This window comes from Pholis gunnellus (assembly GCF_910591455.1).
Source record: "Pholis gunnellus genome assembly, chromosome: 16".
In the NCBI taxonomy this organism is placed as follows: Eukaryota; Metazoa; Chordata; class Actinopteri; order Perciformes; family Pholidae; genus Pholis; species Pholis gunnellus.
The window spans coordinates 8,510,143-8,524,530 of record NC_136543.1 but is presented as its reverse complement, the minus strand read 5'-3'; the positions used below and the strand labels follow the sequence as shown (position 1 = coordinate 8,524,530).

Genomic DNA, 14,388 nt, shown 5'->3' with positions numbered 1-14,388 from the left:
CTTTTCATGGACAGCTGTTAGGAGAACCGTTCAGGTTTAGCCAGATATCCTCCCTGTTTTTACCTGTTTAGAGACGTATTTTATATTTGCTGATTCGCTTATGGCACAGCACAGACTTCGTCATTCGGTAATCCGCTTTTAAAGGGATGAAAAGGCTCAAGAGGAAGAAACAACACGCAGGAGTTGGGGTGAATGGGAATGGATCTGTCACAAGAGGTAAGCAATGGCAACAAACAGCTAACTAGGTAACTGTTGGTGTTTAATAACAGTAGACGTAAACACTGACCAGTCGCACAAAGCTAGTTCTAACATTAAAACGAGCCTTGCATATTTAACGTTACTTATAAACTGTACGTGTAGCCTACTGACAGAAACCTGGCCTGAAATGCCAGATGAAGTTAAAACTATGACTGCAGCCAGCTGACACAAACTACAAGACACGAGTCACGAGTTGTCCTTTGTTGTCCTAACATACCTAACATACCTAACCCTGTTGTTTCAGTCTGGTCAAAGTAAACATGAGCTCGGCCACCTGTCTGCCTGCGTGGCAGCCAGTCAGACAACTTGGCCAACTTGGATAGTTGAACATGATTACGTCATTATTCACTGTAACAAAAACTAAATAAACACACACACACACACACACAAACCCTGCCATCTGTTGTGTTATTACTCAACTCTGGGTTTTGGTTTTGCCCTTCAAGTCATTCAAACACGTATAGCTTATTTTGCATAGCACTTTCACAACGATGGTCATGTGTGTGACTCATCATTGTGGCGTTATAATGGCATTAAAGAGGAGTCACAGTGTTAGTCAACAGAATCACTCAAGAGGAAGGAAACTCCTCAATTACTGTCTGTCTTCAAAAAAGCAAGTGCTACAAAGAAAGCACATGTCCTTGTCCATGTCCTCATGCGTGAATTACAACAGCTACATTTGACCGTTAATGTGTCTCAACACATTTATTAATTGCGTGTTGATTATTTTTGTATATGTGTTTCATGCATGATCTCTCTCCTCCCTCGATGTCTTTCTTCTCCTTTTTATCTTTCTCTCTCTCTCTCCACATCCTTTCCCTTTCTTTTCCTCTGTATGTGTCTCCATCCTTCTTGTTTGCTCTCTTCATCCTCACCTCTGTGTCTTTCTTTTACAGAAGCAGATTGTGGGAGGAAACAGAAGTTGGCTGAGATCCATCAGGCTTTGCTCAGGTAAATATATGCTAATTATCAGTGCTACAGTTTGCTTGTTTAGGATGCGTTCTCTTTCTGCAGTCCTGGTATCCAGTAATACATATGAATTCATTTTTATTCATCACATTTTCTGTCAAAACACCCTCTCGGATGCTGTTATGTTTATTAAGTATTCCTCATCCAATTTGCAATCTTGTTACTAATGAGACCCTTTGATTTTTGATGAAGAATGTAAAAATACATAACATTTACCAATTGCATTCTAGAAATGAAATATAACAGAATTTGTCTTTTAAACACCAGAACAGTGAAGGAACTCAAGACACTGAGTGTTAAGGTTTGCCCAGTAGATATGAGGTTTTCACCCAAAATGTGCCTTGACGTGCCTGTATTTCTCGAAAGTCGTGAGAGTTTCATTGTACAAAATGCTTCCATTAGCAGAAGAGCAAAGGGCCACAGGATGTGGTTTCCCAAGTGGGATTGCCCCTCCCTCTGCCTGTTCCACAATTAGATGGTGTGCATTTATCCGTAGACGGTGACCTTCGCCGCTCCCTGCTAAGCTAATTTCACACATGAAGATTACTCGCATGTGCCCAGTGGAACAAGTGTGACGAGAATCATGAAGACATTAGTGTCGGGAGGCATGTGTGGGACTTGATGGGGAAATGTCCGAGGAAAGCTCATGCAGGATTGAGCCGGCGGATTTCTTTTGTGAAATCCCGTTTAATTGCACAAGAACAAATTTGTACAAACATTTTAGATATGTGGACACACATCATGTCATCTGAATTCTGTCATATATATAAATATCATTAATGCACTACAATAAGGAAAATGACATTTTGTCATGTCGTTTGTTCGTAACATGTTACTATGTCAACGTGGAGATGTTGCTGTCTACAGTAGTGCGTCACACTGACCCATGTCCTATTCCGCCTTTTGTTCTTGCAGTGATCCAGTGGACATTGAGTCCCTGAGGAGAGCAGCAGGCAGTAAGGGAGGACTGCTCACTGATGAGCTAAGGAGGAAAGTCTGGCCCAAACTACTGAACATCAACGTGTACGATCTACCACATAAACCTGGTTAGTGGTTGATTGATGCTAATGTTTACTGGGTTGATGCATGCTTCGCAATACTGCAAAATACTGCTGCTAGTACTCATGCTGACAACGATAATGATTGCATTTCGTATTGGTGTAGGTCGAGATGTGAGGGAGAACCACAAGGACTACAACCAAGTAGTCCTGGATGTCAGGAGGTCCATGAAGCGGTTCCCTAAAGGTCTGTGTACTGTGTTTGTGTGTGTGTGTGTGTGTGTTAGTTATCTCTAAAGATAGCAGCATCGCTCACAGTGCCATTTATCTACCTGTACTCCTGTACTCCTGTACTTACAGCGACATGCAGAGATCTGGAAAGGCTTAAGGATTAATGAACTGAGTAAAATCTGCAACGGGGTCAGATTCTTATGTCACAAGACGCCTGCGTTGTCAGCCAAAACGCACAACGTTGGGAAAGCAACAGAGAAAAGTGTCTTATCTAACTGAGAAGCTGTCAGTTCACTCTCAGTTAATTGTGGTTTTGACTTAATAATCTTTTCTGCCAAGAAGAAGTGAACATATTTCGGAGAAATTAACTGAAAAAGCAGCAGGGACTGAGGGAAAGCTGGATCAGAGTGTTAGTTTTGTTGATCTCTGTCTGTGTACTACAGTAAGCTTTTCAACATATGCTGGATTTGATGTCATTTTGCCAGTAAAAGGTGCAAGAAAAGTAAGAATGATGTTCTTTTGGGAAGATAAACTTGATGTTTTATGCACATGTTGTGCAAGGAAATCATGTTGTCATACCACAACTGGACAGTGTTTGGTTTTGTGTAGAACCCGGGCTATAAGCACCCGGACCAGAGTCGGATAACTTGTGTCAACTTATTTATAACGGCGACAATCACAAGCATTTTCCAGGTTTTATTTTTGTCTATTAAGATTTCATTTATTTGTGATCCCTGGCTCTCCCTCAGGTATGCCAGCCACAGAGAGGGCGGTGCTTCAGGAGCAGCTGACTGACATCATACTGGAGGTTTTGAAACGCACCCCTCAGCTCCATTACTACCAAGGCTACCACGACGTGGCTGTCACTCTGCTGCTGGTAGTCGGGGAGCGCATGGCCATCGCCATGCTGGACACTCTGTCCAATCACCATCTCAGGTTGTACTACTTAAATCCATTTATCAGTCAAGTTAAACACACAACTATTTTATTTTTTTTACCAATTAAGTAACTTTATCTCAAATTGTTTTGCAGTGATAACTTACTGACTGTTTTCTCTGTCTTTAGGGATTTCATGGATCCTACCATGGACAGCACCAAACACATTTTAAACTACTTGATGCCGATATTGGAACAAGTTGATACGGAACTACATGACTTCATGATCAGGTAAACATTCACTCGCACGTAGTCAGATTACAAAAAATAAGTAACTATAAACAGCCCAGTGCAGTCAGATCATAGTGAGGGAGTTTTATTTTAACTTTATTTACATTGGAAATGAAAGATGAGCATTTTGAGTAAGTGCTTCTCTTGCGTTACAAGATCAAAGTCCTCCATGTGGCCTTAGATTAAAAAAACAATATACACAAAACAGCATCCCTCATGTTGTAGAATACACACAGTACCTGTAGTTTGTCCAGCTGTAATATGCTAAATGAAATTATATGTATTTAAAATGTTTTGAGATCAAACACATTTTTGTGGCTGCGTGGGTGCAATATTTTCAATCCAAATTTTCAATTTGAAGTAATCCAAAAGTAATGAAAAGTATCCAGATTTCATTACTTTTAATCCAATGATTTTGTTACAAATATTGCTTTGTTTTTGTCTTCAGTAACCGATTTCAAAGTATTATTTAAGTCGCTTTTGAAGTAATGTAAGTAAAATCCACTAGAGGGCACTAAAGTGTTGATTTTCACCAGTGAGCTTCACAGAGAGACAAATATTTGAGTGTTTTTGTTTGTGAATTGGAGCTCAACTGAAAATGCATCAGTGGTGATCTCATTGGGGAGTTCCTGTGTCAGATGCTCCAACAGCTGTTTCAGAGGCTTCTCTGTCCCACCAAGGTGTGCACCACATTTACCTTTATTTGTGAAATGTAATCATCCAAAAATGATTCATTATCTTTTTGCAGTTAATTGAAGCAACAACTAAAGTATTTTACAACATAACCAGTTACTGTTAGTGAGGATGGGGTGTGTAGTGAGGACTAGGACGATTTGAGATGTTCTGAGTCAATAAATTGTCCTCGAGGTGTGTGTGTGTGTGTGTGTGTGTGTGTTTCTGTGTGTGTGTGTGTTTCTGTGTTTCTGTAGTGCCTTCGCCGTCTTGTTGCCCGTTCATAATTGATGCTGTGCTGGCAACTTCCATATTTGCAAATTACCCGTCTCTACTCAAATACAAGCTCACACAAATAGAAAAAGCCCAAAAAAACAAGACATTTCACCGGCAGGATAAACAACACCTGACTTCAAAGTTTGGAACGCACTTGGGAAGCACTTCCACTTCCCCTTACCTGCCTTCTTATCTTTTCCTCCTTTCTTCTTTGCCTCTTCTCCCGCCCACTTCATTTGATCTCTCTTATGTCCCTCTTGTGACTCATGCTCCCTGCCCTTTGCTCCCTCTCTTTACCCCTCCCCCCCCCGTCCATCACTCCACCCACTCCCGTTCGCTTGTCACTGCCTTCCCCTTGTACTTATTCTTCTTCCTCCCTGAATGTTCCTATCTAATATTTATCAACAACCTCTAAGAGTATCCAATTTACTTGAGACTCTGTCAAAAATAACTGTCTATTTATGTCTGCACATGACAAAGAGAGACCGGGGAAGAGCACAGGAGGGTTATAAACGGCATGTGAAGATAAATAAAATGTATTTTTCTGAAGAATTCAGGCCACATCTAAATAAATTGCTGTGGTCATGAGAAAATCTTTCAAACAAATCATTCATGACTCTTGGATTAAGTAATTTCAGTTCAGTTGAATTCAGTTTACGAAATGTATGGAACGTGCTGCTCGTGTTGTATGGCGTCCTCTGCAGGTGCTTTGTCATGTCTGAGAAAATAACCCCTGTGATGTCATTCGGGTTATCTCAGGTTCAGCTTATTAAAGAGTGAAGGCATTACTCAGGGAGGGTTTAACAAAAAAATAACCATTGAATTCAGCATATGTGGGGTTTGAACCATACTAGGGATTAATAGTCAGTGTCTCAACCGCTCTGCTTACACCATTATCTTTCTATTCTTTCTCTCGTGAGAACCTGTCAAAGTATTATTATTTTTGGGTTATGGTTGGCCGGATCATACCAGTGCATTTTCTCTTTACATTTTACCCGACAGACTAAGAGTTGCTTATACTGTACAGCAGTGCACACCACCAGGCGTACCATTAGTTTTCAAAGTAATTTCCTGCCAGCCATGGTTTCCATTCATTTCTATTACAGTGTGAAAGTCAACTCGGAGGGATTTGCACTGTGATGGATTGTGATGTGATGAAACCACTAGCTGCCTAGAAGATAGGGGGAAAACCCATGTGTATTACTCCTAAACTGTATTTTCTTTTATTTCATAACTGCATTTTCATTTAATTCTGCTCTTGTAGCATATTTTGTGTTTTCTGTTCTGTTAGTAACTCTGTAACTCTCTGTTGCATATTGGCCAAGACACTCTTGTGAAGGAGATTGATAAGATGTTCTGCTTAGATTAAAAAAATAAAACATTTAAAGCCCGTTCTGTGTGTTCCTCTGTGTATGTTTACGTCCCTTTTATATGTTTGCTGTTTCTCACAGATCGGAGGTGGGAACCATCTTCGCACTGTCCTGGCTCATCACGTGGTACGGCCACGTGCTGTCAGACTTCAAACACACCATGAGGCTCTACGACTTCTTCCTGGCGTCGCACCCGCTGATGCCCATCTACCTCGCCGCTACGGTGAGAAGGCGTAGAAGCCAACAGGAAATGAACAAGAGGCAGCGACTTTGTTTTGTCAGTAATCCAGGACGCTCACATGTGAATACATGCTGCCAAACACACACACACACACACACACACACACACACACACTCATATACTCATGCATACAGTGAGGCAGAGTACTGTGAAGTCACTAGACTAGTTAATTAGACACCTCCTAATGAACAGATGAGAGAGAGAGAGTGAAGGAGGAGGTATAGCGGGAGAGATAAAAGAGGAAAGAGAAGGACGAGGACTGCATCAGGAAACAGAATGACAAGGAGAGCTGACTGATGTTTGACTGAGAAGGAGAAAGAGATTACAAAGGAAAAGCATTTTTATACTTGTGACTTTTCCCCCCCCTTGTTCCTCTGGGTGCTAAAACACCAACTGTTTTGGTAGAAATGTTTACTGCTAGAACATGTGTATGTGCAGGTGTGTTTGTGGAAAAATTACATTTTGTGTGTGTGAATGCATCCTGTTTTTAGGTGTCTTAATTGAGTGTGAATAGGCCTTTTTAAACAGAAGGGTTTTGTGGTTGTTGATTAGTGTGTACATTTGTGCACATTTTGCGTGTTTGTAAGTGTGTGTGTGTGTAGGGGCTGGGCAGAGGGAGAGTTCTGTTTTGATGTGTGTTGAACAACAAAGCAGAATGTAGTTCATGTTTCCTCCAAGGCTGAGAACAGCGCACAGCATGGGGGGGTTAACCCTTCATCTGCCTATTTCACTGCTGAGCACTCATTCTGCCTCACTAGCATCACTGAAGCTTCCCAGTGTACAGTGTGTAGAATCCTATCACAGCTTCAGTGTGTTTTTAACCCCTCCTCTCCTCCTCAGATTGTGCTGCACAGAGAGAAGGAGGTGAAGAAGACGGAGTGTGACATGGCCATGGTCCACCACCTCCTCTCACGCATACCCCAGGACCTCCCGTACGAACATTTGATCGGCCAGGCCCAGGACCTGTTGGACCGGTACCCTCCATCTCTGCTGGCCAAGCGGGCAGCGCTGCAGCCTCGCAAGAGGTGAGGGGACAAGAATTGAAACACAAGATGGCGAAAAATGATAATGATGTTACTACTATGCAGTCACATTAGCTAAATGAGGCGTCATGCTGGGTCATACTTGAGTTATAATTAAATACAATGCACTTGTTGCGTTCGGCCAAAGCAAATGAGCAAAACATACTCATGCTGTTGTCCGTCAAGGGCTGCAAATATTGGTTATTTTCATCAGTAAATTATTATGTTTTTACGAATGTATTTATTTTGCATATTTTGCCTTTTTATTGGCCTGTAAGTGTAGAGGCAGACTGGAAACAGGGAGCGGGAGGGACGTACGGCATGCAACAAAGGTCTGGAATCTAAACGGGGACGTTGCACTTAATGATTCGCTTCAGTAAATCAGATGCTGATTAATGAATCAAAGTCTACAAAACATAACAAAGTTATAAAAAAAATGCATATATAAAGAGATATATTCTCTTTATATGACTTGATTAGAACAAAAAAAAAAGCTGGAAACGGTAAATATTTGGCAATAAATGGCTTGATGATCAGTCAATTGTCAAAATTGTTGTCCATAAGTGTTCTGTCAATCAACTAATCAATTACTTAACTAATTGCGCCTGCACTTTCTGTTCTCAATAATTTCATCAGAACACGTAACACTAAAGTAAAAGTGTAATGTTTTATAGAAATATTTTGAGGTTGTGCATTTGAGTGTGCACTAAAAACACATCCAGTTCCAGTGGTGCTGCTGCCATAGGCAGGCCATCTAGTGTGTGCGTGTGTGTGTGTGTGTGTGTGTGTGTGTGTGTGTGTGTGTGTGTGTGTGTGTGTGTGTGTGTGTGTGTGTGTGTGTGTGTGTGTGTGTGTGTGTGTGTGTGTGTGTGTGTGTGTGTGTGTGTGTGTTATTATTTGTTATTGATGAGGAAACACAACTACGCCTTCTCCCAGTGTATCCATGGTCTCACAATCAGTCTCCCTCTCTTGGTCCTTCGGTGTTACTAACAGTCATTGAGGAAGTGACATCACTGACACAAGGCCTTGACTAAAAGATGTCCCATAATGCATTACTCCCATGGCTTCCTATATTCCAAAGCTACTGAGCCGGCAGATCTCTAAAATTCCCTTCACCTGTCTTTATCCATCAGTTGATCCCTCACGTCATGTTCATCATGTCATTCCAGCTGTCCGTGCTTCACCTTAGATCTGACTCTGCTCTCCATCACCGACTAACTCCCTCTTCCCTCTTCCCAACCTTCTCTTCCTCCGTTTTCTGTCTCCAGTCTGTCCATCAGCACCTTCCAGGCGTTTCAGTTCTCCACCCTCCACCAGAGGCCTGACTCTGTTCTCCAACGCCTCACCAAGGCCCGGGGCTCCACCCACTCCAGACACGGTAAAAATAGTAACTGTAGTCTTATTACTGACTCTGGAGAAGGATTGCACACATACAGACGGTACAGTGAAGTAAAAGGGACATTTTGTTAGATGCTCTTTGAAGTCGGAGGGAAAAAAAATTAATATCGACTTTGAGATCGTAAGAACAAACATTTCAACGCAAATATCAAAAATTGTTTGATGGAGCCACAGTTGCTTTTTTCTGTTGCCTTGAACACAAATCTTCAGAACAAGGCAATAAATATGTCATCTCCCACAAATGCTGCCCCCCCCCCTTTGGGCCAATCAATAACAAACACATGATGTAGCACCCCCATCAGACCAATCAAGTGCAAATTTAGATATGCCAGAACAGAGCAAAGCGATGCTTTATTCCCATTGGTTTTTGCGAGAATGTGATCAGTGGCGTCTGACATATTGTCTGTGATGTACACGCAATCAAAAATATGCTTTAACATTCCCCTCAGGCCAAACAATGTAATATTGAAATTGATGCACATTATTCCCCGCAGTTTCATCAAAATTCAATTAGCGGCATCCAAGATGAAGTGCGTAACGCACAGAAAGAGCACCTCCTAATTTCACTGTGGCAGACAATGAATGGGAGTCCGTAAGAGACAACCTGCTGTCTAAATGTTAAACAAGAGTCGAATGTTGGCTGATGAGGGTGGAGTTCATAACTATTTGGGCCTCTAGTTAATTAAAGTGAGAGTGCTGCTGAGCTAAAAGGCATGGAGCAGAATTGGTTGTTTAATACTTGTGCCCCCTCCTTGTCTCTACTCCTTGTGTTTTGACATTCCTTTTCTTTTCAATCCCAGTAACATAATGCAGCTTGATCCTCCTTTTGGTTCAGCTTCCAGTGTTACGACTCCTCGTGACCTCTCCGTGTGTCCGCTCCTCACTTGTCTGACCCCTGCTCCTTGTTCTGTGGCTCGTATAGCCTCTCGACCCTCAGGTCAGGAAGCGGCTTTGCCCCGGGACCGAGGCCAGCTGCGGGGGACGGGGAACCGGATGGTGAAGATGGCAGTGTGGGGGCTGTCCGCCACGCTCGGGGCGGCCGTGTTCGCCGTGGCTCAGACAGCTATGGACTGGGGACCCGAGGTGTTACTTCAACTGTTCTGACGTGGCGGTGGGGATTCAGACTGTTAGACACACACACACACACAGCAGACACACATCTGCTCTTAAACAGTATAACAACTTACAAAGACGTCGAAGACTTGAAGCTCCTCTCTCCTGCTGTGAGGAAACCTTGGAGAAAAGCAGGAATAGGTCAGTTATGTTGGTGCCAAACAGGTTGTTGCTACACAACCATTATGAACACATGTTCGCCACTAGCCAGCCTCGGGATGTATCCCAAAACCCATCCCCACGTGTGAGCATGGATGGGTAACTGAACGAGCCTCTGACCTCTCGGAGCCTCTGTGTGGAGTCGCTGCTAACATTTCCTTCTGAAAAGACAATCAAACCACCACAAAGAGACCAACAAAAATGACCAAAGAGAGACGTGAACGCGTGGTTTGCAGTCGCTTTGTGTCCCTCAGTCCGGGGCATCTACTCTTATGTAGGAGGTGTGGCGGGCTTTAACATGTTTTCGCCCAGGGCCCCATCGTCTCATTATCCATCCATGCATGCGAGACACTAACACGTCTTGCTTTTGCAGGCTGTTGCTCTCACGGTACCATCGGTGTAACATTTTACGCGTGTCGCTGTGCGTTTAGCTGTTAGCTGATTATTTAGCTGATAAGTCGCTTTGAGACGGTCATGCTTGTCTCGCTGCGTTTCTGTTGATGGTGTTTTAGTGAGCTTGTTGGATCTGCAGCCGTATCTGAGAGCTAAAAAAAAGTGCCCGTAGCCGGCGCGATGACACATGAATACAAATTATTAAAGAGCGGTGTTTTCTGCTGAAAGCTTCCAGTTATGAGTGAAGAAGGAGAGGCGGGAGAGAAATGGGAAAGATGGCGGGAGAGATTTTGCCTTTAAGCCACTTGTATTAATTGCTTTACTGCAGGTGTCAGCGAGTTACATTAACAGTAGAGCTTTCTGCTGCCCAAAATGTGCACATTACACACAGTTAGCACTCTGCACTCAATGCACACAGTGGGGCTTTTGCAGATGCATTGAGGCATCAGATGCAGGAGGCGATGAAACACACATTTCTTTTAATATATCGTTTTTCAACATTTTCTGTGGCAGTTTTCTAGATGTTGTGGCCTACTGCTGCTGAATGAATATGCAGAATACACCAGTACTTTTACATTCTTAAAATATTTAGCAGGGTTGCACTAACATCCACTCTGAACAGCCGTCAACAGAACTACAGGACACGGACTCGGTTCTTCTTCTGCATCATATTTCTCCTCAGCATTTTACAGATGCAGTGATTATTTTTAACACATGTGATAGAAGAAATAGTGTTTTTATTTCACACACCATGTAGATCTTGTTGAACCAAACGTACTCACTGAGTTTTAGTGCCTGAATAGTGAATATTAATAAAACAGGCGGTTTCCAACTGGGATACATATGTACAGGGGCACGGGGGGGTTCTCCAAATAGCAATGCATGCTCCATGTGTCGACTTATATTTTGAAATATTTATCAGCTTTTTACTAGCATGTTGCTGAGTTGCATCGGTTAACACGAATTCACCTGAGTCTGAACCCTCCGCTCCTCTCCGTCATCAGATGTAGATGCCTGGCATGTTTGCACAGTCAGTCTGTGAAGTTTACCCACGTTGATTATCGCCGCTCTGTAGTTCACGAAGTCAAACCGGTATGTGCTTTGTTGTGTACAAACTACAGTAGTAAGAGAGAAAGTCACACTTCAAGCCTCGGGGGCGATCTGAGAAGGATTTGCAGAGCTGAGTAGTTAACAAAACAGTCGATCGCCCCATTGAGTGGTTGGTTTCAGGCGTTCTTCAGAAAATGCCAATAGCTGTCATTCTATTCGGGAGTCAATAAATCAATCAATGGCGTGTAACTCAGGTAGTCTGCTGGCCTGCGAGCCAGTTCAGACATCTGGTCAGTCAGTAACCTGTGGTGGTTGTTTTAAAAAAAGTCTGACAAGCTGTACGTCATGTAAAACATGGCGTGTGTGTGCGTGTGCGTGTGTGAAAATGTGCTTAAGTCACAGGTCAGTTCATTTCTTTTTTTTCCGCTTTTAACTCGCTGGGCATTCTCTTTGTTATTTTTGTTTTTTGCTGTGGTGCTCAAAGTGCATTGATATATATATATATATATATATATATATTTTGTCGACAGTCTAATTTATTTTAAGAGCAACAATCTGATTGGCTATTCATGTATTGGTTAGATTTAATTGGATTTTCTGAATGTGTATTTAAGACGAATATGTGGGGCTGTAAACAATTATGGTTATTATGGTTTTGTAATCGCCCATCTGAGGGTTTGTGTTTTTTAAAGGGGATCCAGTTATTTTACACATGAAATACTGTATCTGGTCAGTCATCTTGAATCAGACTAGAAGTTAAAGAAAGATGCTTAGTTGCTGTCTTGCCAAGTGTTAGATGAGAAGATAGATACCAGTCACAGGTTGGTTGTACGAATTAATCTTCTCAACTCTCAGCAAATAAGCATAGTTCCCAAATTATCAGACTATTCCTTTAAATGTTTTGGCTCATGTGCCAGCTCACTTCTTAGGTTAAGATCATAAATGAATGACATTGCAAGAGGAACATTTACAATCTTTTGGTGCTTGGTCGGCACTCTCATTACACAAACAGCTCATTCTGCAGTCAAGTTAATATTCTTACTACTGGCTGTACTTTTAAAGTGATTGCATGTAAATGTGCATCTATGATGCTTGGAAACAGATGATTGACAAAAAAAAAATCTTTAATTAATTTAAAAATAGCATTTATTGCATGTATTCGGTGCTTACTCTTGTTTGGCTGCACAAATATGCAGGGAAAACCCCTTTGACCAGGGTCTGTGATCTTCAGACATAAGTCAAGATGCTGCTGTGCAGTTGTATTATCAGTGCCATGTAGACCTATATACACACACACACACACACACACACACTCTCTCATACTGGGAGAGAGGGGTGGCTTTGCCAGATCATAATGAGGATTTAATTCCTGCCCCTGGCTCTTGGCGCGCTAAAGACACTTTCTCCTTGTCTTTTTTTTTTTTCTTCTTCTCACACTCAAACACTGCTCAGTCTGGCAGAGGCCTTAGATGAAAAATGATTGAAGCGTGTTTGTTTTGAATGAAACCAACCAAAAGCTTAAAGAAAGACAATGGATGCCGTCGAACACATGTTGAAAGTTGACTTTGAAAACGGTTTATATTCAGATGTCGGCCCTTAAACTTCATGAAAAACCAAAGGAAGTCTTCTAGAAGAAGTAAACATAGTAGAAATAGAAGATACATCATTTTATTTGACTGTAGTGCAATGATTTACTTTTATTAGCTCTGTTGATAGTAGTTCACATTAAATCAGTACTTTTTAGTTGCATCTTTTTAATCTTTTTGTCTTACTTGATATCAGCCCACATCTACAAAGATGTTGTGGCAAATAACATAAAATAGGAAATAGAGGAATAGGAGTTATTTCAACAGTAATTTGACAGCTTGTCATTGGGTTTGATGTGAACCAAAAACACACTTTCTGTAAATCAAAATAGCTTGAATTTCATGCCAAATTATGAATTCACTGTGGTGTGATGAAGAGTCTGAAGTTGAACTCCCAGTGAGCTTGTGTCGAGCCTCTCTGTCCTCAGGTCTGAAAATCTCCCAAAAGACTTGATTACACCAAATGCTTTTACAGATAATAATCTAAGCCCATAATAACTTGTGTGTATGTATAATTTTTGTGGGCATTTTAATGCATGTTTCTCGTACTATGTGTACCAAACACTTGGTACACACATATCAGGTTCTTTGCACCGTGTACTTGTACTGCAGCTGTACTGAGACACTTCTTTGACAAATGGATGAAGATGGTTTTGTCTATGAGGTAAAAACAATGAATAAACGATAAAGAAAACACTTCTGGCTACAGTGTGAAAGTTTATTTATATATTATTTATTTACAACAACAAAATAAAAACTGCTAGCTTTTTAAGAAGCCTGAACAGCTACTTGGATTAGCCTGATGTTTCCGGTTCAGAGGATTTCCAAACTCATGCTTTGGGTATGCAGACGCTCAGTTTTTGGATGATAGTACACCACATGTACACACAACATGTATGTATGTATGTATGTATGTATGTATTTTAGTGCTAAAACAAATAGTCGATTAACAGAAAATTAATTGACAGGTATTTTGATTATTTATTATTTCAGCAGAAATGGCATTCATTCTCTGGTCGAAGCTTTTTTTTTTTTTGCTTTTGATGATTTTAAACTAAATATCTTTGGGTTTTAGACGTTTGGTCAGACAAAAAAAACTAAATTTGAACACATCACGTTGAACTCTGGTATATTATAATGACCATTTTACAGAAAATAAACACTGATCGACAATGAAAATGATTTGCAGTCTTAATGAATGTAGAGTATTGTGAAGAATTCAACTGCTGTTTTTGTCACTATGCAGTTCTCAAGAAACCAAAACAAGGACATCCCCGTCTATTTGTACTGTACAGCTGTTGTCTTTTCATAAGCTCTGTTAAACTGGCCTCCTTGGAGAAATTAGGTCAGATATGTGTTTGTGTGTGTGTGTGTGTGTGTGTGTGTGTGTGTGTGTGTGTGTGTGTGTGTGTGTGTGTGTGTGTGTGTGTGTGTGTGTGTGTGTGTGTGTGTGTGTGTGTGTGTGTGTGTGTGTGTGTGTTTGGG

The 14,388-nt window shown here is 41.5% G+C and overlaps 1 protein-coding gene across 2 annotated transcripts; it reads left to right on the top strand.

Moving 5' to 3' along the window:
• Positions 1–17: 17 nt before the first annotated feature.
• LOC306708085 (TBC1 domain family member 20) lies at positions 18–13,580 on the top strand. Of its 2 annotated transcripts, none has more exons than XM_079175775.1 (10): positions 18–216; positions 1,155–1,209; positions 2,143–2,273; positions 2,392–2,472; positions 3,206–3,392; positions 3,522–3,623; positions 6,023–6,164; positions 7,023–7,207; positions 8,473–8,582; positions 9,525–13,580. In XM_079175775.1, the coding sequence occupies exons 1-10, from the start codon at positions 147–149 to the stop codon at positions 9,704–9,706; spliced, it is 1,245 nt and encodes a 414-aa protein (XP_079031901.1). In that variant the 5' UTR covers positions 18–146; the 3' UTR covers positions 9,707–13,580. The 2 variants fall into 2 exon arrangements, with proteins under 2 accessions (XP_079031901.1, XP_079031902.1); XM_079175776.1 differs by lacking the exon at positions 9,525–13,580 and adding an exon at positions 9,403–9,435.
• Positions 13,581–14,388: the final 808 nt, after the last annotated feature.

Excerpts from the sequence above, each read along its gene's own strand:
- LOC306708085 (XM_079175775.1), top strand. The coding sequence starts at position 147 with ATGAAAAGGCTCAAGAGGAAGAAACAACACGCAGGAGTTGGGGTGAAT. Across the intron at positions 217-1,154 it reads GAATGGATCTGTCACAAGAG|AAGCAGATTGTGGGAGGAAA; the intron begins GTAAGCAATGGC and ends TTTCTTTTACAG. Across the intron at positions 2,274-2,391 it reads CGATCTACCACATAAACCTG|GTCGAGATGTGAGGGAGAAC; the intron begins GTTAGTGGTTGA and ends GTATTGGTGTAG.